Consider the following 26436-nt stretch of genomic DNA (forward strand, 5'->3'; position numbering starts at 1 on the left):
ATTTTTATTTATGTGTTATTTATAATTTTTTTGTTACCGAGTCTTTGAGAGGCAGTGGCTTCTTAAGCGCCGAGATCTAAAACCGCTAAGCTACAGAGAAACTTATCAGCTGAGAAATATAGATTCAAAAAACACAATAGACTAAAAGTATAAATATAATTTTTTAATTATTAAGAGAAGATAGAAACGTGTTTTTTATGGCAAAGAGCGAGTCCGAAACATCAATTATTCTCGAGTGAGAGTTATAATCTTCACACAAACATAGAAAAGGTTCGTGTAGTTGGAAATTGCTTCTGCATTGTTTAATAATTATAGGTTTATAATGCCTTGAAACTCGGCATGGAACATTCATTTAAAAGTCTAGCCATAAACAGTATACTTAGCATTTCTCTACGACTTGCAAGGGTAGGAAGATTTATTAGTTTTCATCGATTAGTGTAAGGAGGAAGATTATACGGAGAGTCCCATTGAAGATTTCTCAAGGCGAAAAGTAAAAACTGTTTTTGAATTGATTCTAGTCTATCCACATGAACTTGTTAACGCGGATTCCAAATTATCGATCCATATTCTAATATCGGCCTCACCAATGATGTAAAAAGGGTTTTTGTAACGTAAGTATCACTAAACTCCTTTGCCCATCTTTTCACAAATGCTAAAACTCCTCTCGCTTTAGATAGGAAGAGATCCAGCGAGTTAGGCCAGGTTAAAAACCAAGCAATTCGAGTTTATAAACAAGTAATGAGTGGCGTACTTTTTCGAATGCTTTGCTGAAATCAGTGTATATAACGTCGGTATGATGATTGTTCCTAAACCCATTAAAGACGTGAGTTGTAAATTCAAGCAAATTGGTTGTGGTTGATTTGGCTCTACAAAAGCCATGCTGAGAAATATCTATCAATGTAGAAATCGAAAATAAACGGTAATTAGTAACGATTGCTTCGAAAAGCTTAGGGATAGCGGAGAGCTTTGCCATTCCACGATAGTTTTCAACAGACGACTTGCTTTATTTTTTGTGGACTGGGATAAGAAAAGATTCCTTCCAAGCTGTCGGGAAAATGCCATTTTTTAAAGAGAGGTTAAACAGATCAGTAAGGGCCTGGTAAATGTATTCCGGACATTTTTTTATATTTACACATTTGTTTTTGTAGCAAAACAATTATATAAAGCAAAAAGAGCATGTCTCGCAAATTAAATTGTTGTCTACACGAGATAGTTATGTCAATCTGGACAATCGGTTGTATGAGACAGAAACTATATATACGACCGATACTATATCACACAGCAATAACCTTAACGTAATTAACGAATGCATCTGGTGATAAGTTCAAGAAGATATTATAAAAAAACCTTCTTTTCTGAAAATTCGGTTGTTCGATATCTCAGAAATTGAGGGACTGGTGCGTGTTCAATCAAACGAACGGACACACGCATATGGCTTAATCAACACAGCATTTCGATAACAAATCGGCAACTTTTGGATAACAAATGAACAGTTTTTGATGTTGCATCGATTACTTTTCGACTAATAACCGACAACTTCTCGATAACAAACCCATAACTTGAGTATAAAAATTCAATAACTTACCGATGACCTTTGTTATCGATAGCCAGTGTCCAACACTAAGGTAATAAACCGATAGCTCATCTATATCCCTCATAAAAACCTAATAACTCGGTAACACGTCAAAATCCCGTTGACAACAAACCGACAACACATGGATAACAAACCACTATCAGGTATGGACTAGGTATGGACGAGTTATCGATGGGTTATCGAAGTGTTATAAATTTGCTATCAATAATTAAGGTTATCATGATCGATTTTTTATCGATTACTTATCGATTTAGTATCGAAAAGTTATCGTTTATTCATCCAAAAGTTATCCATATGTTACCAAAAAGCTATAGACAAGTTATCGATTAATTATCAAAAAATTATTGATACGTCGCCGAAAATTTATCGATTAATTATTGAAAAAAAAATTATAGACAAGTTATGAAAAGATAGTAGATTTTTTATTGCAAAATTAATCGATTTTTTATTGGAGTATCACCAACTTGTTAGCGCCATATCGAAGACTCATAGGTTTTTATGAATCAGATAGAGATAGAACTTAAAATAAACTATTAACGATAAGAACACAACAAAAAGCCAATGATTTGGCAATAACAAGTCGATAGCAAGCCGATAACTCGACGATGATAATTCGCTGTCGATAATAACCGTTAATAAAACAATAGCTTATCGGTATAAGTTGTTACATACAAAAAGCCGACGAAGCTCTTCTCAGAAAGCACGGAATTATTTGTGCCTTGCAGTGTTGGCTCAGCGGTAGTTTAACTTAAACTCGAGTCAACTTAAAAACATAATTTTCCAAACGAACAAATCTATGTTTACACATCGAACCTCACTTAAGTTCAACTGGCCGATCCGTGGGGACCTCACTTTTTTTAAATTGGAATTTCTAGCACTCTAATGTTTTATTTTTATAAATAAATCCCATTTACTGATATAATTTCAGTGTTATATTCGCTCGGTTAAATGGAGTCGCGCCCTTTTATTCTTCTCATTTAACGCTTTGTCTGCATTTTTATCACCCCATAATAGTGCTTTTGACTCACTCGTTTTACATTGTGATTATATAAATGGCCCTTATACATATGTACGTACATAAGTGGATATATACAGTAAGAGAATACACACTCCCATCTTCAAGTTTGCTATGAGTGCTTAATCTAAATCAGTATTCAATTTGTTTGCAATAATGTGCGGATCTTGGACTAAATTTATCAACTTATTAAATATCTATACGTTAAATTAATTTTGTGTATTATTTAGAAAGCCCAGTAAGTAAATACAAAGCAACACTGAAACTTGTATGAGTACCTATTTTATGGCCGCTTTAGTCGTGGAGAAAATCTTAATGTGGTAAAAAGCTGGTTTTACGCGCATTTGATGGAAAACTTTAGTAGATAATAGTGTTTTCGTTTTTAGTATAGGTTGTAAAAGCGAAACCAATTTTTATGATGCCCAAATAGGTAAATGTTCGCCGAAATGTTAGAATTATGATAATAAAATACCACAAGTATCTTTTTCACTTGAGCGGAAGAGATAAAAAAGTTTTTAGATTATTCGTTTTGAGTTGCTTAGAGTAGTCATAAACTCTCTAAATGAACTAAACCAGACTTAGCTAGGAGGAAGCTTTTATGAGACATTTCTATGTTAACGCATATGTCAGTAGCAAAATTATGCTATTTAAAGGAATGGAGAGACATAAAAAAGGGAGTTCCAGATTTTTTTCTGCCTCTTAGCTCATATTTTTGGTGATTAGCTTATTTTTCATAAAAAAAATTCTTCCAATTTCCTTTGAGGTAACTCTCCCTGAGATAGAGACTTGCAGCGACCGCGAGTGAAAACCCGACGAAAATACTGTAACGAGTCTTAAAAAAATAGTACAAGGATATACCTCCGAAGAGAAATTAGGCCGAGCTTCCGCTCCAATTGCTGTCGTTCTCTTACAAATTGGCGGGACGAGACCAACATGTTTTAGGCCAAATCCAAATGGCAACTGCAAGGCAGTTGAGCTTTCACTGAAAAGCTTCTTATGGCAGGAATACACTCGGAGTGTTTGCCAAATCACTGCCGGGGGACGACCCCACTTAGACTTTTTTTTCTAATTTGAAAAACTTGTTTCTAAATTTTTGATATTGCTTTACCCGGGAATCCAGGAGAGTCAGTGTGATTGGCGGAGCACGCTACCACTACTCCGCGGCAGCCGGCTTAATATTAAGAATTCTCGATTATTATGTGCTTTCTGCCATTGTTCGAATCACTGAAATGTGGAATAAATATACTCAAATATTCTTTTTTAACAACACTACTATGGTAGTAGATCTTCACAATTTAATGTATTCGCCCTCTTCATTTATAGCGTGTTAAAACCAAACTGATTGACTTACCTTGGATTTGGCTTTTATATTCTCAGATACCTCGTTCGTCTATTTCTCCCAGGGTCTAGACTTTTCGCGAGCAGCCTACTCGAATAGTTGCTTATTTATTTATCGTTTATGTATCTCATTGGATTTGGCTATTTTCATAGATATCAGTCGTTTATGGAAGGTCATATGCGCTCCTTATTGCTGTGTACATGTATGTTTTTTTATTTATGTATGTGAAATATGTTTTTATGTACATGTGTGCGCTCTTAGTTTTTATGCACATGTGTTCGTAGATTTTTGCTGTCTCATCCGTTTACTTTGCTGTTGTAGTTGTGCAGAATTTTTTACTAGGCGCCGCATTTGCTAATATCCGCCACAATACAACGTAATTTGGTAAATTTCGATAGATGGCACGCGGTTCAAGATGTTTAGAAAATTTCTGCACTCGAAGCTCATACTATAGTTAATTTTCCGGTGACATTGAAACACCGAAGAAAAAGAACTCCATCAAGTAGCATAAGGGCCGCAATAAAATGAAATATTGTGACAAAAGTTTAAGTAACATCGCATTGAGCTATAGAAAAAGTCGCAACAATTCCGTTAGATGAGGCGTGAATCGGAATTATTGAAAAATTTATTTAAACTTGATGTTATGTTGCTTTGTAATTTTAAGTAACTTTTTGATGGGCCAAATATAGGAGTTATTATAAAGTAACGGGTGGCGCATTTTGTGCAATGTATAAAAGTGAGTTCTGATTGAACTGCAGATTTCAAAGGATTTGTCATTAACTTCAGGAATAACAGAAGAAAAGAGAAAGCTTTTACATATTTAACGAATTTAAAGAACTTCCGGACGTGGGTTCGTATATGTACACAAATGTGTCTTTCCAAGCGGGGTCGCCCCTCAGCAATGATTTGGCAAACACTCCGAGTGTATTTCTGTCATGAAAAGCTCTCAGTGAAAACTCATCTTCCTTTCAGATGCCGTTCGAAGTCAGCATGAAATATGTAGGTTCCATCAAGCCAATTTGTAAGGAATATTAAAAAAAAGAGCACGACGCGAACTGGAAGAGGAGCTCGGCGTAAAAATTCTTCGGAGTTTATCGCGTCTTGCATTTATTTATTATTTTATGGGACGAATAAGTGTAACAAACGTGCCTCTAGAGCCTTCCAAAATAACTAGCGTCATTGAACTTTGTGGGAAAATTTCAGATCCATTTAATGGTCCCAATCCAGTTAAAGATTAGAGAAGTTCTCAAGCAAAGTGCATATCTGGGTTATGTGTTATGATGACCATCCCTGACAACTCACAACTACTTTTGTGATCTCTCACATTGTATTATGGATCCTTCTTGAAAGACTGAAAGGCAAGGCAGAGTCCGCAGTCCGCATTATTGGAATGATTCAAAATAAATGTCTGCTTTTTACTACCAACCTTTCAATTTCTACTAATCTATTCTTTCTTTCAATTTTCTGCTTTTTTAGTGCTGAAATCTATCCCATTAAATTTTAATACTACCATATGTGCCGAAACTTTTGTGTAAAACCTTTCATCACGAATGATTCCAATTTATTTTAATTACACATCAAAAGTACCTCCGTCTTAATTAAATACAATAATCAAACAGATTTGTTAGCATGTGACACTTGTGGTGGTACTAAACATTAAATTTTCTGACAAATGCCTTATATGTGCAACATTCAAACATACATACATACAATAAAAAAAACATACATACACATTCATATATAATGCGCAGTGCACAGATGTGACGACAACCTAAAACAAACCAACCGTTTAACCAGAAAAACCATTCATAATCAACAAAAAACAAAATTAAGCTCACTCAAATAATAAATGAGGATGATATCATTAGTGAAAACATTGTATTTAAGCCAACAAAACCACAACAACTACACAAAATATATGAATGAAAAATAATTTTAAAATTGGGAATAAATTGTTAGATGGGTTCCGTTGAGGAAATAAAATGGGAATACATCAAAGCTAAAAACATGATTTGCTCAGCTTTCAAAAATATTAAATATATTTAGAGTTTCGATTCGGTTGACAGCCAACGCGGAGAATATAGATATGGTCTTGTTTACAAAGACGTACAAGGTCCCGAATTGGGCCAGGCCTAAGCTAGGAGGGGTAACACTTATCGCCCTTTCTTTCTCATTGGGATTTTACAGCGATTGTAAGCCCCATTCTATATAATTCTTGTTTGGTGGAAAGCCACACAACAACAACCTACCTCAAAAAATTTGAGAGGGTATGCAGATTATCAATGCTTAGCATTACGGGAGCCCTGAAAACAACCCTGACGGCTGCACTGTACCCGACGATGCGCATGCATATCAACTAATACGAGTATGTAACGAAATTCCATCTTTGTCCATGTGTAATGGATTGACGCACTTCGATCAATTTTTGAAGGGAAAAGATCATTTGGAAATGATTCCGATGCAATTTTGGGGCAATTTTAGGATCACTTATGGACTCGTTTCATAGTATAAACCGTCCGGTCACCGAATACTATTTAAAATATAGAATACCGCAAAGTGCTTCAAATCATAAACTTTCTTCTCCAAACCTGCAGAAGTTTTTTTTGTTTTTTTTTTTTTTTTTTGTTTGCCGTAGCGCAGTATGTTGTTGTTGCAGCGATAAATACACTCCCCGAAGGTTTTGTAGAGTGTTATCGATGTTAATGGACGAACATGGGTTAAAGTTAAGCCACACGTGTGATAACTTTACCAGAACAAAATAATTTCGGGATTTTCGAAAATTAATTAGTCTGCTGCTTATTGGTAACAATCGATGCCGATAAGTTATTTTTTTATTATCGGCTGAATATCGATAGCAAATTATTATCGTCAAGTTATCAGTTTGTTATCGGATTTTTATCGCAGAGTCATCGACTTCTTATTGGTTACTTTCGGCTTGTATCATCGATTGAAATACTGTCGGCATCGGTCTCACAACAAACTGATGTGTCGGTGGTAACAAATAGATAACAAAACAATAACCAATTGTTTAAATTCCGAAAATATAACGATAACTTTTCGATATTGAATCAATAACTTTGTAATATCATATCTCTAGCCTTTCGATAAATAATCGATAACATTTTGATAGCAAACGGAGAAATTCTTGATAACATATGTAGAACTTTTGGATAAGAAGTGCATGAAGAAACTCATGACGATCGACATTATTTATAATAAATCAATAAATTTTCGACAACAAGGGGATAACTCGTCGATAAAAAATAGGTAATTCATTAATAACCTTTGTTTTCGAAAGCACATTTGCAACGCTTCAATAAACTTTTATAACTCGTCCATATCTCGTCGATATCATACATAAGTGTAATAAACCGATATTTCATCGGTAACAAATTGATAACACCGTGCTTTAATTTCATGTCTTTTTTCGCTTATATCAATTTTACCACTTACATTGACTAAGCTTGCGCTCGCGTTCTGTATTATACAGCATAGTAATCACACACACTACGCCTTCACTTATATTCTTTATTTCTTCATATAGCACCCACTTCCAAAGGCTACGCTTACCCTTGCCTTGCGCTTAGATTCTGAGTTCTAAAATTCCGTGAGCAGAGATGCTTACACATTAACATTTTTTGTATAATAAATCAATAAATGATTGCCATGGGGCTCTGATGCATATTCTTAGCTCTGGTTTTCCTATTCATGAACTCTAGAACTAATAAAAAGCTACACAGAAACACATTGCTTTTTCGTTTTGCGAGATCGCGTATGCCAACTTTACAACTCAGGAAGCACTCTAAGTAAAAAGCTCTGGGTATGTGATTGCTTTTGATTAGAAGCTGTCCTCTGAAGCTCTTGACAGATCGTGTTCTGGGAAATTCTTTGGATAAATATTGTAACTAATTTTGGGGAGTTCCTGATAATTATAAACCTTGAGCTAATGTTCGAATCGCCGCTGAACTGTCGAATAAATAACTCCAATATTCAGTATTGCAAGACGGTCTTTATTTAGACTCTTCAGGGAGTAGTACTTCACAATCATAATTCACCTCACAACTAATAGCATGTTTGAATTAAACTGATTGATTATCGCTTGCACCGCGCTGATTTTACACTCTCAGTTACACCGTTCGCATATTTCCCATAAGGTCTAGAGTTTTCACTATGTTGCCTTCCGGAACAGTTGTATCTCATACTTGGTTATTTAGCTATATGCGTGTGTATGTGTGAGTAACAACTTCTGCTCTCAGCTGATGACTACATATGTGTATGTGAATTAATCTCTTCGTTTCGAGTTGCTGACTATGTGTGTGGATATACTTCGTTGCCTTGTACATATGGTGGCTGTTTGCTGTAATGTGTACATGTAGGTAAGTGTGAGTGCTTGCTTTAATATGTACATGTACATAAGTGTTGCGGCTTGCTTTATTGTTGTTGTGCATTTATTTAGTAGCAACATAAAAAAAAAATAAATAAATGTAAGGCGCGATAACCTCCGAAGAGATCTAAGGCCGAGCTTCTCTTCCAATTTGCGTCGTGCTCCTCTTGATTTTTCCCTACAAATCGGCCGGACGGGACCTACATGTTTTATGCCGACTCCGAACGGCATCTGCAAGGCAGATGAGTTTTCACTGAGAGCTTTTCATGGCAGAAATACAATCGGAGCGCTTGCCAGACACTGCCGAGGGGCGACCCCGCTTAGAAAAAATTTCTTCTAATTGAAAAATCTTATTTCTAAAATTTTGATGTTGCTTTGCCCGGGAGTTGAACCCAGGGCATACGGTGTGATAGGCGGAGCACGCTACCATCACACCACGGTGGCCTGTAAGTAGCAACATAGTGATGTTAATATTCGCCACAATATTAATAATGCTCCAACAATGCAAGCTTTGACAAACTATTTTACCAACTATTTTAACAACTGTTCCCCGTCACCTCATGTAATGGAATAGAGTCCATCCACAAAATGCTTAATGCACATCTTTATCTTCCTAAACACACTACATAGAACTCTACTAATTGAATAGAAATGTTAATGTTGATTAGAAAACCGCACGCAAATATTAGATTTAACAATTTGTCTAAGCTACCACTTATGCGCATACGTAAATATGTTTTGCTGACGTGTATGTTGGTTCATCTAAATTTGTGTATACAATACATGTATATTTTAATATTAATTTTCTGCGGAACCGACATTTCAGCTTATGCTGGTTCATATATGTATATGCATACACACACATATACAACATACTACATTGCATATAAATATGTTAAATAAACATAAATCTACGCAAATTTTTTTCTAGACACATTCTTACACTTAGCACATAACTAATGACAAAAGTGGCTGGTCGTATGTATAATAAAACAAATTCATTGCTGTCATGTCAAAGTAACCATTTATATGTAAATATGTACTTATGCATTTGTATGTATATATGCATGTATGCGTTCATGCATACACAACTGAATTGGTATGTTAATGTGGCAGCCAACAGCGACATATGATGATAAAACTATTTTTTTGCTTTACTATTCGTAACTTCCCCGTGCTCTTGCATATGCTAAGTACAGCATGGTTCATGCATTTACACACACACACTAACACACATGCGCGCATATACTATAAGACGAGCATCGCTAGCAATCTTAGTTGCGTTTGTGCGTTTTTAAACGGTTTTATTTAGCTGACTTGACAGGCTGACTGGCTGGCTGGTTGGCCGGCACGAATTTTGTAATTGAAATTTAAGTAACTTCCTGATAAGCTACAAGCTTGAAACTTGGAATATAGTTCAGAACCCGATGACAATGCTATAATAAGAGAAGAAAGAACTCCGATAGGTGGCGAATGGATCGAAATATTTCAAAAGATCGTATTCGTGGTCCGTTTTGGCTCATATTTGGAACACATAATACACACATGAATAGAAAGCGACCTATGAAAAAAGCGCTGCTAGGTGGCGCAAGGATCGAGATATTCAAAAAATCGTATTTGTGGTCTGATTTGGCTCATATTTGGAACACAATACATACAAGAATAGAAAGTGATCTATGAAAAATATCGCCGCTAGGTGGCGCAAGGATCGAGATATTCAAAAAAATTGTATTTGTGGTCTGATTTGGCTCATATTTGGAACACATAATACATACAGTCCGGTAGAAGTGACATCAAAATATTTTGGAGTTCGAGGAGGGACAAGCATACGTGGCGCAGAGTCGAGTAAAGTCTTTGGAAGGATTATGTATTGAGGACTTGGATTGTGACAAATTGTCAGGAAAGAGTCCTTGTAATAATGAGTCACTACATGAAGTAAATAGAATGAGAAATAATAAGCAATTAAATAAAGATTAAAAACTTGAAAATAAAATAATTAAAAAAAAATGTTTAAGTTAAACGGTTTTATTGAAAACAATACTTACATGAAGTAATAATAATACTAAAAGCTAGAAAATAATTAGGTAGGTCCTAGGTACTAGTAATCATACTCCTCATCAATCTAGGGCGTTGATCTGACAATCAAATAAAAGCGTTGGACGCGTAAAATTTCTATTGATAGTCATATATAAGACCAACTGAACCCTAATAAGATTATGCTATGCTTCACATTATTAGAAATGACTTTACCCTTTTCTCATAGTTGATGTAGTAAATAAACAATGAAGGATAGAAAGTCAAAATTGCGACTCACACGCTCATAATACACGAATTGTAAGTAAGGACGGAACTTTTTTCAGTATGCGTGAGATGTTGGCTTGTTATCGACCGGTTAAAGGGCGTGAAGTGTATTTCTTATCGATGATTATCGGTGACTTTTAGATAACTTATCGACCAGATACGGTTGAGTTATGGATTTGTTGTGTATGTTTTATAAATTTGCTATCGATATTATGTTATCGATTTATTAACTTAACGTTCTTGAGTTGTTATCGAAAAATTATATATGTGGCCAAAAGTTATCGATTCGGTATCAATAAATTATCAATTTAATATCGGTACATTACCGAAAAGCTATCGGTATGTTATCGATTTGTAACAGAAAAGCTATCGATTGTTCTTTAGAGATATTTCCAATTAGTGTGTAAACATATTCGTCTATGCGTGTTATTGATTTGTTATCGATGAGTTATCGACGACCCATCAGTTTCTTAGAAAAGCGACACCTATAAAACATCAATATAAAATCGATGGCACGCCAATAAGAAACCGATGACTCGGCGATAATTAGCCGATAGTGAACCGATATTTCGATAATAATAACTTAAATATGGACTTAAATCGATTGCAATAGTTACACTGAATCCTGTCCTGAATATTGACGAAATGAGGACGATACTGTATATTTGCAAACGGCCATCAAATGGTACAAATTATTCTTTTCAGTGCAATATCCTGACTAACGAGCAATATTCCACATCATCCGGTTAGGGTGCCCATTAGGTGACACTGTTGTCGAAACATTTTTGTTTGTTAGGTGGGCTCATATTTAAAGTAGCAGAGTCAAAACCAAATCCAAAAACAACTCCATAGAACTGTATGCAACTTTCACAGTTAAATGGTAACTTCACCTTATTAGGGCTATTATTGTGCTATAGATGTCATATGAAGCCTTCTACTCAGCTCTTTTTGTTTAAAAATGTAAAAGCAATGTATTAAAGCATGAATCTTCTGCAGTACGACTTGTTTCCATTTCGAAGGGCAAAGTATATGCAAATTTTACGTCGCCAGCAAACTCAACATGCTAAAAACTGGAGGAAAAAAGATATTTTGCTTTCCGAGGTAGCGCCTTAAGGCAAAAATTGAGGATGGGGGAGGGTGATCTCACCTATATTGGAGCTAAAGGCTAGCCTATAATTGCTGCCATAGCAGAAGCGATATATGCAGTAAAGAAAGCCTATATAATGTGCCACTAATCAAGTCGATAGCTTAGTCAGGTAGAATGACAAGTGTGAAGCACTAAGGCGGTTATCCAAGGTAACATACAATCGTCTAGATATCTTAAGTGACTACCCAAATGATTTACGACCAAAACGAGTTGAATATAAAAGCAAAACTGTCCATAATATAATACAACGCTCTGATCTCGAGCTTAGTACTTCCGACAGTCTTATTTTTTACTGAGACATAGACAAAAGCACCTCTTCGTCGGTTTCGAATACGATGTGGTAAGATAGCACCACAAAACTGCGTTAAATTAACTAAGTTATACCCCGCGTAAATAAATGTCTGACTGAACGCGGGCTTAAACTAGCGACAGGAAATACTGAGCTCATCATCTTCACGAAGAAAACATTGATATTACAGCAGAGGACATACAAATTGAAAGACGTAGATCAACGAAATATATGAAGGTAAGGTTAGAGATAGCAAGCTCAACTTCTCGGAGCATATTCGACGAAAGGACGGCGCACACTGTATAGAATGGCACAGAACCGTGTAGGCCATACATGGACGAGAAGAAGGGTGTCATCTATAACATAACCTGGGGAGTTGAAAAATGGCAAAACTGAACATAAATAAACTTCCATAATATCGCCGTACCACATTATTCGTGTCTTTAAACAAACTCTGGCCAACATCGACCTATTTCACAGAAGGTGCTGCAGTTAGCCTAAATAAAAATTTCCAGATGTACTTCGCGGGTCTTACTAGAACGAAAATACATGATTAATCCAAATAACAGTTAATGTTAATATATGCATTTTTTACGGCTTGCGACTATAACAGACATTCCCTAACATATTTGAAGACTTTGTTGTTATGTCCTTGAGCATTTTACAAGTCTAAGGCTACCATCAATACTTTGCTCATATTTCACGAATTTGATGGTTTCTAGAATTGCTTTCCGTTTGTTTCACTGAGTTGTTAAATAAAATAAACGCAATTATTATATAGGAATGGTTTGTTTTATTCAATATCTAATCAGTAATCATGAAGCGTTGGCTTAATGCCGTTTATATAACCTGCCAGTGTGCAAGAATTTCTTTTACTACCTTGCTTTCACACTGTCTGGATTATTAGAGTTCTATGCGAACACTCCTTTGATGTATGTATCAAACCTTTTACAGGAAGCAGTCGTCACTGGCCGACAATGCGATCCATAAGATACATCGATTCGTAAAGCTGTCTCAGTTTTACTCTCGTTTCAGTCATTCATACGTTTTAAATCCTTCCGCTGCAAACCTCTCAATTATAAATATTCCCACACTTACACATGTAAAGAATTGAGTACAACACACTAATAACATGAAATTACTTTAAATTCTCATTTGCATCCGCATGTGTGAGAAATTGCTTTTGTACAACTGTCAGTTATAAGCCCCTACAACATTACTTCACACTGAATTTACTATTATCAAATTGATTCTCAGCTTACAACTTAACGTTGCACTGGTGTATATGGAAATGGATGAATAAGCAACATAGCAGACCTCTTTGGCAGTCGCGTTAGCCATTAAACGCAAACTTACATACATATGTACATACAACCTCTACACTAGAACTAACAAATGTAGTAGTCATTTTGAAAGGGACGAAAAGAAGCAGAGTTAAAATAAAGCTACGCACCATTAATCACATGCACCATAACGCTGGCACCATTCGCCGTTGTTGGTTGACAAGTGTAATTCCCTGTATCCGTTGTCTGTGCATTTGCAATGCGTAACCTAAAAAAGGAAAAGAAGAAGAAGAAAGGGTTAAATGAAAAGTAAGGAAACAATGAATAAATGGTTATGCTTTTTATGTATGTAGCATATGTACATATATGAGTAGCTGTGATATGTGGGTAACTCAATAAAAAACAAGTAAAGCTGTCCAAGTTCGGGTGTAACCGAACATTTTATACTCAGCGTGAGCTTCAAACTTTATTTCAGATAAATTACTTTTCTACTTAACACGTGGCACCGCCCGTTAAAAAAAAATGTCTCCCCATTTCCTCTTACAATAAAACTTGACAAGTGAAACATCATTGATTCAAAACTATTTTTTGCTAAGTTATAGCTAGTTATTCTAGTCTACGACCCTTTTAAACTTGTTTTATATCTAAGTTGCCGTGGTCTTTAACCGACCCGTCCATTTTTACTAGAATAATTTTCTACTATAGGGAAAATTTGTGTACCCAATTTTATTACGATCCGTTAATTTTTCTTCGAGTTATGTCTCCCGAAACATAGAAAATTGCTTAGTCATAAAAGCGGCGGTGCCACGCCCATTTTTTTAAATTTGAAGTTTTTCCTATTTAATGTTATAAATCCACTTGGGAAATGAAATACCATTGATATAAAGCTTTTTTTGCAGAGATATAGCTTCTTTTATTCGTCCACGACCCTTTTAAAAATATTTTATTTAAAAGTGGGCGTGGTCCTTAACCGATTTCGTAAATTTTTCTTTAAAGCATAAAGGTTGCTTTTACTATAACCTTTCTGCCGAATTTTGTCGATAGTTTTAACGGTTTTTGATTTATGATTAATAATATTTGTAAAATTGATTTTATCACAGGTAGGCGGTGCCACGCCCATTAAAATTTTTTTTTTTTTTAATTTTTTTCAAGAATCTCAATATCAGTCCACACGTCAAATTTCAGCATTCTAGGTGTATTATATACGAAATAATCAGGGTTTTTCTGTTTTCCAAAATATTATATACATAAAAAGTGGGCGTGGTTATCATCCGATTTCGCTCATTTTCAATACCAATCTATTCTGGGTCCAGTTAAGCTCGTTTACCAAATTTGGTGAAGATATCTCAATATATACTCAAGTTATCGTGTTAACGGACAGACGGACGAACGGACGGACGGACGGACATGGCTCAATCAAATCTTTTCCGACACTGATGATTTTGGTATATGGAAGTCTATATCTATCTCGATTCCTTTATACTTGCACTTGAAATCTGGCGATTTTAATCAGTTTAAGCTATTGTGTCTTTATATTAGAAATTTTTACCAACAAAAAAAAAAAACCTTGAAAACACAAAAAAATCAGAACTTTTCTCGCTTTCGAAATTTCTTTTAAAATCCAAAATTGTAAATTGTTAACGATATTTTTTTTAGTTTTACAAAATTTCCATGATTTTCTAAATTTCTTCTGCAAGAATATTTTTCAGAAAATTTAAAAATACAATATAAATAAAATCTTATGAAAACAGGGTAAAAAGTTTTCAGACAATGTAAAATTGAAATAAAGTTGCAACCTATAACTTTTTTTAAATTTTTTAAAATTTTTTTTAATTCCTTTTTAATTTTCGAATACAAAATTTCGATGTCTTTAAACGTGGAAAAAGCTTTTTATGAAAGTTATTGAGGCGTCAAAATATAAAAAAGTAAAATACAAATAAAATGTTATAGAAACAAAACTTAAAAATTAAAAAAATTTTTCAAACAGTGTAAAATTGAAACAAATGCGCAAACAAAGTTGCCAGCTAAAGTTTTTTGAAGCTTTCTCAAGTTTTTAAATTTTTTTTTAAATTTCAAATTTAAATCTTAAGAAATTTTAAGTGTTTTTTTAGAAATTTTTTGCGATTTCAACAAAAAATAAAAAAAAAAAAATGAAGTACAAAATAATTTTTTTGACAAAAAAAAAAAAAAAAAAAAAAATTAAGTTGAAACTAAAATAAAAAAAAAACTTAAAAACAATGTAAAATTATAGGAGCAAATAATGTTGCAATCAAAATTTTTTTGTTTCTCAATTTTTTTCAAATTCAAAATTTTAGTAGCTCCCGAATTTTCAAAACTTTTTTTTAATTAATTCGAAACAATTCTTTAGTAAAATTATTGGGGCTAAAAAACAATTAATATTAAATTAATTTTTTTTTTAAATTCCAAACAATGTAAAATTTCTGAATAGGCGCAACGATCTTTGTGAGCTTCAAGTTTTAAGATTACATAATTTTTTTAAATTTAAAATTTCAGTAATATCCGAGGTTCCAACATTTCTTCTTAAATGGCTTGGTGTACGTTTTTTAAAGAAACTTCTTGGTGCTCAAAAAACACATTAAGAAAAACTAAAATACAAATTAAATAAATTGAAAAAATTATGTAAAATAGGAAATTAGTTTTGCAAAAGCTTTAAAAAAATGTAAAATTCAAGCATAGGGGCAAATAACACGCTACAAGTTTTTGTTCAAATTTAAAATTTTTTTTTTTAAATTTGAATTTGAGTAGCTTTCTAAGTTTTCTAATTTCTTTCTTAAATCATTTAAAAAGAATCTGTGTAAAATTAACAAAACTCAAATAGCACAAATTCCATGGAATGACCCTTGTATGCAATAGAAAGTGAAGATACGCGAAGATATTATCCATGTATATGGAAATGCAAGAGAAATCCGCCAGCTTCGGAACTATAAATAAATTTATGAGTAGTTGACAACTTTTGCTCCAAAAGAAGAAGAAGAATAATTGATTAGAATAAATTGAAATGTAAAGGCTGAAATATTTATTCACGCTGTGGTTGTCAGTTGCTGCTTCGTTGGGTCTTTTGCGCGTACCAGCGCCTTATAAGAATCAAAACGAAGATGACATGTGAAAATGTATGCCAACACACTTACACACACGTACACACATTTTCATCACGCTCCGTTTCGCGCGTGGAGATACAATGTTATCGCTTTTGTGACATTTTGGTCTTAGCAACCCGTACATACAAGCAATCGACGGAATAAAGCAGCTTTTGGCTACAAATTCGCATGCACAACCCTTGTTGTTTGTTGTAATCCATGTATATAAATACTACTACATACATACATATACATATGTATAAATCGTTCGTTGCCACGTAAGCCTTTTGGCAACTGCCAGCCAATTTGTGTACCTCTTACGCATTTTCGACTTACCTTGATTTCATTGTATCACCCAAATGCGACTCCATTGCTATGCGCGACATAAAGTCCGGTGTAATTTCGTTCGTTAAGCCATCATGTTGTGCTGCCGCTGCTGTTGCCGTTGTTAGCGAATGTGCAGTGTTCCACACTCTGCCTGCAGCAGCAGCAGTACCAGTGTACGAATTGACATTTGTTATCGTCGCTGTCACATCAGTTTCCACCTCATTGTCTGCAAGCGTTGGCGGCCACATTTGTGCCGTTGATATGCCGTTGCCACCCCACCTGCTACTGCTGCTGCCAGTGTAGACGATGTCATCTTCTGAGACTTCAAAAGGCGTGATTATGTGCTCGCCGCGATACCAATAAATCGGCCCAATAACACGTTTGCTAGGCTGTTGCACATGACAGTTGAGTATAATTGCACTTCCAACTTTGAAATGTAAATCAGCTGGGCCGGTGATGATGGCACGAGAATCGGCGGGTATCTCTGCGGGTAAGAAAACAGAAAGAAGATAAAATATATGAGTTATACATTAGCAATAATATAAAAAAGAAATTTTCGTTAATAAGGAAACTATTGTAGGAATGTGCATTACAAGGAGGTTGGCTGTATTTTTATATGCAAACAATGTGCTCAATAATGCACTCGAATATTTATTGGCAGATGATGTTCCATTTGCCAAACCACTCCGAGGAAATTATAACTGAATAAAATATATGAAAGTATTTAATATTTAAGAATCAGCTATCTATAAGTAATCGTTAAACAGTCCCCATATAATCCTGCAACCATTCTCTAGCGTAATTACTCAAAACGAGTCGAATATTGAAAAAAAAAACCGAAATGTTCCGGGCGTAGACTAAAATTGGTTCCGGATTAATGTTAAAAACAATCTCAAATGTTTCGAAGTAGTCCATAAATTATCCGGAAAGCCATTGCGAAGTTATTCTGAAGCAGTTCAAAAATAATTCCTAAAGCAACAATTTAGAATTTCTCACGAGTCAAGCTCCCGATTTTCCAAATATCTTCAAAATTGCTCCAAAACAGTTCCAAAATGATTCCGACATGTATGGTCACATACACAATCAAAAAACTGTTCCGAAATAATACTGATATGATACCAAAAAAATTTCTGAAACTACGTGATAGTCCCGAAACAGACAAATTATCTTGAAATAAAACTAAAATGATCTTTCTTAAATGATAGGATTTCGAAATAATACGGGGCTATCCCCAAACTATACTCCGAGACTATACTGAAAACATTCTGATATGATCCTGACCATAATTCCGAAATTATACTGAAGTAGTCCAAAATTTATTTCGAACACAATAAAGTAATAGTACCAAAATGATTTTATAGTCAATGCCGGAACAGCACCGGAAAAGTTCCGGCTTAATTTCGAAAAAAATTTTGAAATGATCGTATAGATCCCGAAAGCATCCTAAAATGACTGGAAATAGTTTCGATATGATCCCGAAAACGATTCACAAAATATCAAAATATATACCCGAAATGATTCGTAAGCAAACGCAAAATAAATTGAAAACAATCTCCGATGTTCACGAACCACCCAAAATTATATTGTAAGCCATTTCGAAGTTACCTTGAAAGAGTCTTGAAATAGTTCTAAAATTAACCAACAAAGGTCCTCAATTGATCCTTTAAACTGTTTGGAAGCTATAATGGAAAAATATCTAATCATTCGTTCAAAATGGTTCCGAAACTGTTTCAAACCCGAAGCTATCCCGAAGAAATTTCCCAAAATGCCTGTGGAATAATTTAGACATGATGCCGAAATAGCCTGGAAATGTTTCGGAGTTTGTTCTGATATTATTCAGAAATAATCAGGATATAGTCTGGCATCGATTTCAAAAGTATCAGGAATAATACGGAAAGCTATCCATAAATGGTACGAAGACTGCCCCGAAATTATGCCGATATCAACTCGAAATGATGCTAAAAAATTGATCTAGAGATAGTACTGAAACCTTCTTAAAATGGTAAGGAAACAGTCCCAATATGATCTCGAAAACGATTTCGAGATTATACCGAAATAATTGCGAAATGTAACTGACATAAAATGATCCCGAAAAAAATAAAATAAATATAAGGCGCGATAACCTCCGAAGAGATCTAAGGCCGAGCTTCTCTTCCAATTTGCGTCGTGCTCCTCTTGATTTTCCCTACAAATTGGCCGGACTGGACCTACATGTTTTATGCCGACTCCGAACGGCATCTGCAAGGCAGATGAGTTTTCACTGAGAGTTTTTCATGGCAGAAATACACCCGGAGCGCTTGCCAAACACTGCCGAGGGGCGACCCCGCTTAGAAAAATTTTCTTCTAATTGAAAAACCTTATTTCTAAAATTTTGATGTTGCTTTGCCCGGGGTGCGAACCCAGGGCATACGGTGTGGTAGGCGGAGCACGCTACCATCACACCACGGTGGCCGCCGAAAACCATTCCCAAATTATTCTGATATTAAACCGATATTATCCCTAAAGCAAGATCGGGAAAGTATGGAGATACATAAAATACAAACAAAGTTTCCAGCTAGTTTCGATACTGAAAATAGTTCCAAAATTACCATGCATTGAATACGAACTCGTCCTGAGTTCGCTACTGTCCTGAAATGGCTGGACATTATCCCCGAAATAGTCGCGAAATGATAACAAATAAATTCCAAGTATCCTCAAATTATATGGAATATAGCCCCAACAAGATTCCAAAACTTCCCAAAATTATACCAAAAAACTCCCGAACTCTTCTGATTTGACTCTGAAAAGTACGTTATAAACCCGAATCCATCCCGCGAAACAATCTCGAAATGATCCCCAATTTATTTCGAACTGCATCTTTGCGAAGTCCGCGAGTTAAAAAGGGAAGCGAGATGCCCTTTCAGGAAGAAAAAGGCGGAGGCAGAAAGGCGTGAGTGCAAGGAGCTTGAGCTGCTAGCCACCGGAAATAACGCCCGAAAATTTTACCAAAAAATTCGGCGACAGACTGAAGGTTTTAAGACCGGGGCAAACTCCTGTAAGAACGAAAATGGCAACCTTGTAACTGATGTCCAGAGAGTACTTAGATTACGGAGGGAACACTTCTCTGCTCTCCTAAATGGAGACAATCAGGGCTGTCATGGAATCCAATTGATGTCGGAATCGGATTTAAAAACGACAAAATAATTACTTTGGTGTCATGAAGTCCAACGTTATCGGTTTAATGTTCGAATTGGAATTAGTGTCAGATTTAGGTGTCACAGAATCCGATAATATCGATTTTGCTATCGGAAACAATCCAGTCAGTTAAAGGCTCTTGGATTTATTTTTTTCCTAGTTGTATTTCTCTTGCAGTTGAGTATTTTCTAAAAATCTAAGTAAATAAAAGTTTATTTTATAAAAATAAATGTAAATTTACATATATTTTCATTCTTAATAGGGGAAAACATAAAAATTCAATGCAAAACAGTATTTTGACTGAATTTATGGAGAAACATCCAGATATTGCGAAGGGCTTCACGAAGCACATCATCTAAAATCGTTGACACCGTGCTTCTTCCTACACTCATGCTAGAATCTTGCCAACTGATATTTGATAGGATCCTTCAGCTTAAAATCGTAAGGTAGCAGCTAGTTGCAGCACTGGCACAACTTTCGAGCGGGTTAAGCGTCCTTCAATGATGTCCAATACCATCCGGAAAGCCTCTTTGTTTATGCGATATTATTCAATGTAACTGCTGGTATTTATTTTCATGCTTAATTCTGCTTTTCTCATTTATACACTAACAACACAATTGAGATATTTGTCTCTATATTAATTTGTGTGCCATGCAGATTTGTTTTTGTAAAGTTTTTCTTCGTTGCGAATGAGAAGCTAAATTAAGCATGAAAACAAATACCAGCAGGATAGCCTAGTGGTTAAAGGCAACTGCAGTTTCACCATGTGATTCACAGTTCGAATCCCGGTGAAACCTTTGATAACATTACAAAATTGCCTGATGATGATTACGTTGGCGGTTTTCGAAATGGTTCCATCGCAATATGCCAGTAAATGTTTCTTTCTTTTCAGTTTCTCTTAGAAAACATAATAATTGAAATTCAATTATTATAAGCCGGTGTTAAGCTCATGAATTCTTAAATATAGGTATAAACTGAACACACCATTAAACAAACATACATAAATAACTACATATGTAAATTAAAAATATCGTGTATGAACAAATGTATTTTGTTGAAAATTTAATAATGCATGAAATCTATGTAAATAAAAAATTTAAATGTCGTTCATTAATATTAAATTCTGATTGAACTGTTAACGTAATTGGCAGCATTGAAAAATGTGGCTGAATTCTGTTGCAATGGAATGGAATTTAAAAAAAAATTTATTACACAAGAATTTGTATATGAAAATTTTTATTTGCAAGTCAAAGTTGGTAAAGTGACTTTGATACGAAGGTGTGCGGCGAAAGTCAATTTACCAAGGGGATAGAAATGGTTGCATTTATCAAATATAGAAGTAGTTTAGTACGCAATGAAAGGTAAGATGACAGCTTAAGGGCCACATGGTCTAATAGCATAGGTAGCTTAACGTCTTCTATTAATTCAAAGCTAAGTTCATTAGACGAAAAGCACGTCTAAGCTCTCAATCTTGACATCAACCAAATTGTTCGGCCACCGACATCTGAATATTAACTTATACTCTCTCTATCAAATTTCAGCGATGAAAAAGTGAGAACATTAGTTTGAACTAAGGTGCGAACTTCGAAAATTTTCTAAAATATCTTCGAAGTAATCTCAAAAATGTGGCCAAATCAATATTCTTACTCTGCATTTTTCGAAGTAGTTTCGCAAAAAATCACTGAATTACATAAAGTGATAATACTATAATACTAAATATTTCCAGAGCTCCTTATTATAAAATATTAGAATTTTAATTTTTGACTGAAATATAGGCGCAGAATGGTATCGAAATTAACATATCCCGAAAAAGTACCGAACAAATATATGACCTGGGCCTAAATTAAAACTGATCAGAGTTTTAAAACTCATGTTCATACTTTTGGAACTTTTGGCTCGTTAGTGAAATTTTTCCAAGTAATGTAATTCAGAGCTTCATTAAAACTTTCCTCAAAAACTTATTTGCTTTTCGTAGTATTATATGTTTTCAATTTCTTTTTGTTAGTTTTGCGTACTTGTTGTTTCAGTCTCTTTTAGCTTTGTTTTTGTAGTCGCTATTGCCTTTGTTAATCCTATTTGCTGTTCTATTTTTCCTTTTTACTGTTGTTTTTATTGAACGCGTTGTTTGTGTTACTTATAGTTCTTATTGTTGCTTGTTGTTCTTTATTATTGTTTTTGTTATCCTTCTTCTTTTCGCATTATTTTTTTCCCTTTGCATTGAAAAATTTATATTTTCTTGTTGCTTTTATTGTCCTTTTCGATCGCACTTTTGGTCTTATTGTTATATTTGGCTTATTGTATTTATTTATAGTTTTATTAGTTAGTTGTTATGCTTGTTCCATCTCACTCCCAATACATCCACTGAATTAAGTGACCAGAATCGTGTGAGATGCTGAGTTCTTTATTTCCCGAGTCTTAAAATTCTGGCTTATGTTAAAGAAGAAATCGTAAGCTTTGGTTTCCTTTCGTTATTATACTTACTGAAATGATATATTAAGTTTGTCACGAATCTCAAAATTGTAAGTCTTTAAAAGAGAAGAGATAGACCCACCAATACGTGTACCGAATTGATCAGGATGATGATCTAAGTTGGTTTAGCCATGTACGTCTGTCCGTTCGTCTGTCTTTCCATCCATTTGTATGAAAGCAAACGATGTTCCTCAAATTTTGAGATAACATAAAATTAAATACAAGGCGAGACAATTCTCGAAGAGATTTTACGCCGTGCTTTCCTTCCAATTTGTGTCGTGCCCTTCTTTAAATTTTTCTTACAAATTGGCAGGACGGGACCTACATGTTTTACTGTGACGCCGAGCGGCATCTGCAAGGCAGATGAGTTTTCACTGTGAAGCTTTCCATAGCTGAATTTTTTTTTACATTTTTTGATGCTGCTTTGCCCGGTACTCGAACACGGTATCTTCGGTGTGGTAGGCGGAGCACGCTACCACCACACCACGGAAATATCCTCTTAAAATTTGGTGAGGGAATATAATGAGGTGTCCGATCAGAAATTTGTCCGAACCAGCCGGATCGGACCATTAAGGCATATACTACCTCCGATACCACCGGTTTTTCAGAAAAAAGGTTTTTTTGTCATATCTCCTTGAATTCATTAAACGTAAGTTTCATATTTCACCCCGAAGGCCTTGGGGAGTATTATCGATGTTGATGGTCTTTCGTCGGATGTAGAACCAGTACGTTCCGGTACCAAGCCCTGCCATCTAGGGAACGATTTGTTATAACCACATGCGACCTTCTAGACCATGCCGCCCTGCCAACCCCTAAATCCATGAGGAGTTCGGGCTCGCCGTAGAGATCGGTAGTATATATGCAATTTAAACAGATATTAGTTTCAAATTACAACAGATGCTCACGAATATCGCATTTGTTGATCTCTAAAGAAATTTTGGAGATCGATCGCATATATAGTACAGCCTATTGTTCAGATAAGAGATTCATGTTCATAGCTATCTCAGGACAGGCAACAAGAAACGTGTAACTTTCTGTGAGGAATACCCATCTATTATCGAAAATGTCGCTTATGTACATCTGTTCTTTATATATTTCATATCTTATACTACCGATTATTTGGGTATTACGAATAAGATAAGATTATTGCTCAGCTACATTCATGAAAGGTATAAAATCCCGTCCTTACATGACTTTTTAGTCGTGCTTTTCCTGTTGTTATTTTTTCGTTATTTTTATCGTTGTTGTTAGTATTTTGTTATCATTGTTCCTGTTGTTTCCGTTTTGCTTGTTGGTTTTGCTTCAATTTTTGTCTTTTTTAATCTTGTTGTTTTTCTTATCGTTATAATAAAGCGCTCCATTGCCCTCTACTACACCTCTTCGCAAGCTAATTTCTCGAAAAATTAGCATCAGTATATATGTGCTAGACACCCCCACACTGCATACTTCTTCGCATTGTCAACAAACCAGTCTCCGTTCCGGTGTCTTGATAACCACCAGCGCAATACATACACACAACTTCCGGCGCAGTCCGATTTTGACATTTGTCCATCGAATTTACAAAAACAAAGTACATGGAATTCTTATTTATGTATGTAGGTATGTCACCATGCTGCCATCTTGTATCGTTCCGCCATGATTGTCTGTCATATAGCATTGTCATTTTATTCGCTTGACATTTCATCCTTCATACTAATCGAGCAGTTACTTCTGTGCGAAAGCAAAAAATTTACGATTTCATTAGAAGGTGAAATGAGATCATTAAGTTTCTGTGTGAAAACAGTATAACATCGAACATGTTCCAGCACAAAAAAGTTACGTATACGCCATGTATGCAAATATGTACAACAAAAATTTGTAATTATACTCAGCGTGGTTTGCACACAGATTATATTAACTTTGATTGAATATCGGTTGGTTGTACAGGTATAAAGGAATCGAGATAGATATAGACTTCCATATATCAAAAACATCAGTGTCGAAAAAAAATTTGATTGAGCCATGTCCGTCCGTCCGTCCGCCCGTTAATACGATAGCTTGAGTAAATATTGGATGATAAACACGCCCACTTTTTATATATATAACATTTCGGAAAACACAAAAAACCTGATTACTTAGTAAATAATACACCTAGAATGTTGATATTTGGCGTGTGGACTGACATTGAGACTCTTGATAAAAATTTGGAAAAATTTTTTAAAATGGGCGTGGAACCGCCCACTTGTGATAAAATCAATTTTACAAATATTATTAATCAGAAATCAAAAACCGTTAAACCTATCGTAACAAAATTCGGTAAAGAGGTTGCCTTTACTATAGGGAATGCTTTGAAGAAAAATTAACTAAATCGGTTAATGACCACGCCCACTTTTATATAAAAATTTTTAAAAGGGTCGTGGACGAATAAAATAAGCTATATCTACGCAAAAGAGAGCTTTATATCAATGGTATTTCATTTCCCAAATGGATTTATAACAACAAATACGAAAAAATTCAAACATTAAAAAATGGGCGTGGCACCGCCCCTTTTATGACAATTTTCTATGTTTCGGGAGCCATAACTGGAAGAAAAATTAACGGATCGTAATAAAATTGGGTCCACAGATTTTCCCTATAGCAGGAAATATTTCTAGAAAAAATTGGCGGGATCGGTTAAAGACCACGGCAACTTAGATATAAAACAAGTTTAAAAGGGTCGTAGACTAGAATAATAAGCTATAGCTAAGAAAAAATAGTTTGGAATCAATGATACTTCACTTATCAATTTTACTGTAGGAGGAAATAGGGAGACTTTTTTTTTTAAGCGGGCGGTGTCACGTGTCATGTAGAAAAGTAATTTATCTGAAATGAAATGTGCAATTGAAGCTCACGTTGAGTATATAATGTTCGGTTACACCTAACTTAAAACACCTTTACTTTTTTTCTACTTGGCTTAATAAGAAAAAGCAGACGTCTTGAGCATTCTGTTAGAAACGCAAAAAGTAGTTTATAATGACCACACAATTAATTGCTTCTATTTTATCCTGTTAATACTCACTTGGTGCTCACAATGTTGCAGCCTTTCAGTAATAATTAACTTCACAGCAACGAGCAAAACATGCGTACACAATTAATTATTAATTAAACTTTGCCAGCGATGTGCTATATAAGTATGTATGTATGTAAAATAAATAAAATTGCATTAATGTATGACTTGGCATGCTGCAGTGCGGCTCTCATGGCAAGTGTTATGGGGCCGCAGTGCCTCAAAAACATATAGACCGCAAAGAAAGACAGATGCAATATAAATAAATGAAAATGAAAGTGGCCAAGATATAAACAAAATGCGATGTTGTTCTTGTTGTTATAAGGCACAGTGCGCCTCATTTGTACTGCAGGCAATTACAAGCTTAACAGCATTTGTATTTTATTTTTTCAACTTTATATTTCTGTTTTTAATTTTGCAGCTTCACTTTTATGCGGCTTTTGTGCGCTATTCACGCCGTCATACCATTTGCATCTAGGCTAGATCAAGTATGTGGGCATGTGAGTCAGTGTGTGTGTGTGTGTATGTGTTACACTTTGTCTGCTGAGTGCGATGCGCTTCCGACTGCTTTAGCCTTGAATTTGTGCGAAATTGCCTTACAACAACAACAGCTACAAAGTATTGCTGCATTGTTTTAATTAAAATCAATTCGCCAAGAGGCTGTTGCTATGCACGATGAAAGCAAAAAGGGAGCTGGCGACTTTTTTAATTTAAATTTAATTTTTCGTTACTCAGTTATTTTTCAACTTATTTTAAACAATGCATTCACGTTGAAATTCTGTTGCAAATATTGAAAGTTTAAAAAATGTTAAGGCTAATTGTGGCGAAAAATCCGAAACTTCACTCAGCTCGTAGAACCCAATGCAACGTTTGCTAATTAACTGGCGTATGGAGGGTGCCGTATTTGTTGTTGGGGTAGGTATTTGTGGTGAGCATTGCATTTAAGGTCAATTATATGAAGAGCAGACGTTTAAAAAAAAAATCTAGTTCA

The 26436-nt window shown here is 35.0% G+C and overlaps 1 protein-coding gene across 3 annotated transcripts in view; it reads right to left on the reverse strand.

Annotated features, from left to right (window-relative positions):
• dpr3 (defective proboscis extension response 3) overlaps positions 1–26436 on the reverse strand; it is a 663598-nt gene that overhangs the window by 16906 nt on the left and 620256 nt on the right. For all 3 annotated transcript variants that reach the window (XM_067768746.1, XM_067768745.1, XM_067768747.1), the window contains exons 7-8: positions 16787–17261; positions 13523–13620 (exon numbers count right to left, since the gene is read on the reverse strand). In XM_067768746.1, coding sequence (XP_067624847.1) covers positions 13523–13620; positions 16787–17261 — 573 coding nt within the window. The remainder of the gene's footprint in view (positions 1–13522; positions 13621–16786; positions 17262–26436) is intronic.

Source organism: Eurosta solidaginis, chromosome 2 (assembly GCF_040869045.1).
Source record: "Eurosta solidaginis isolate ZX-2024a chromosome 2, ASM4086904v1, whole genome shotgun sequence".
NCBI classification, from domain to species: domain Eukaryota; kingdom Metazoa; phylum Arthropoda; class Insecta; order Diptera; family Tephritidae; genus Eurosta; species Eurosta solidaginis.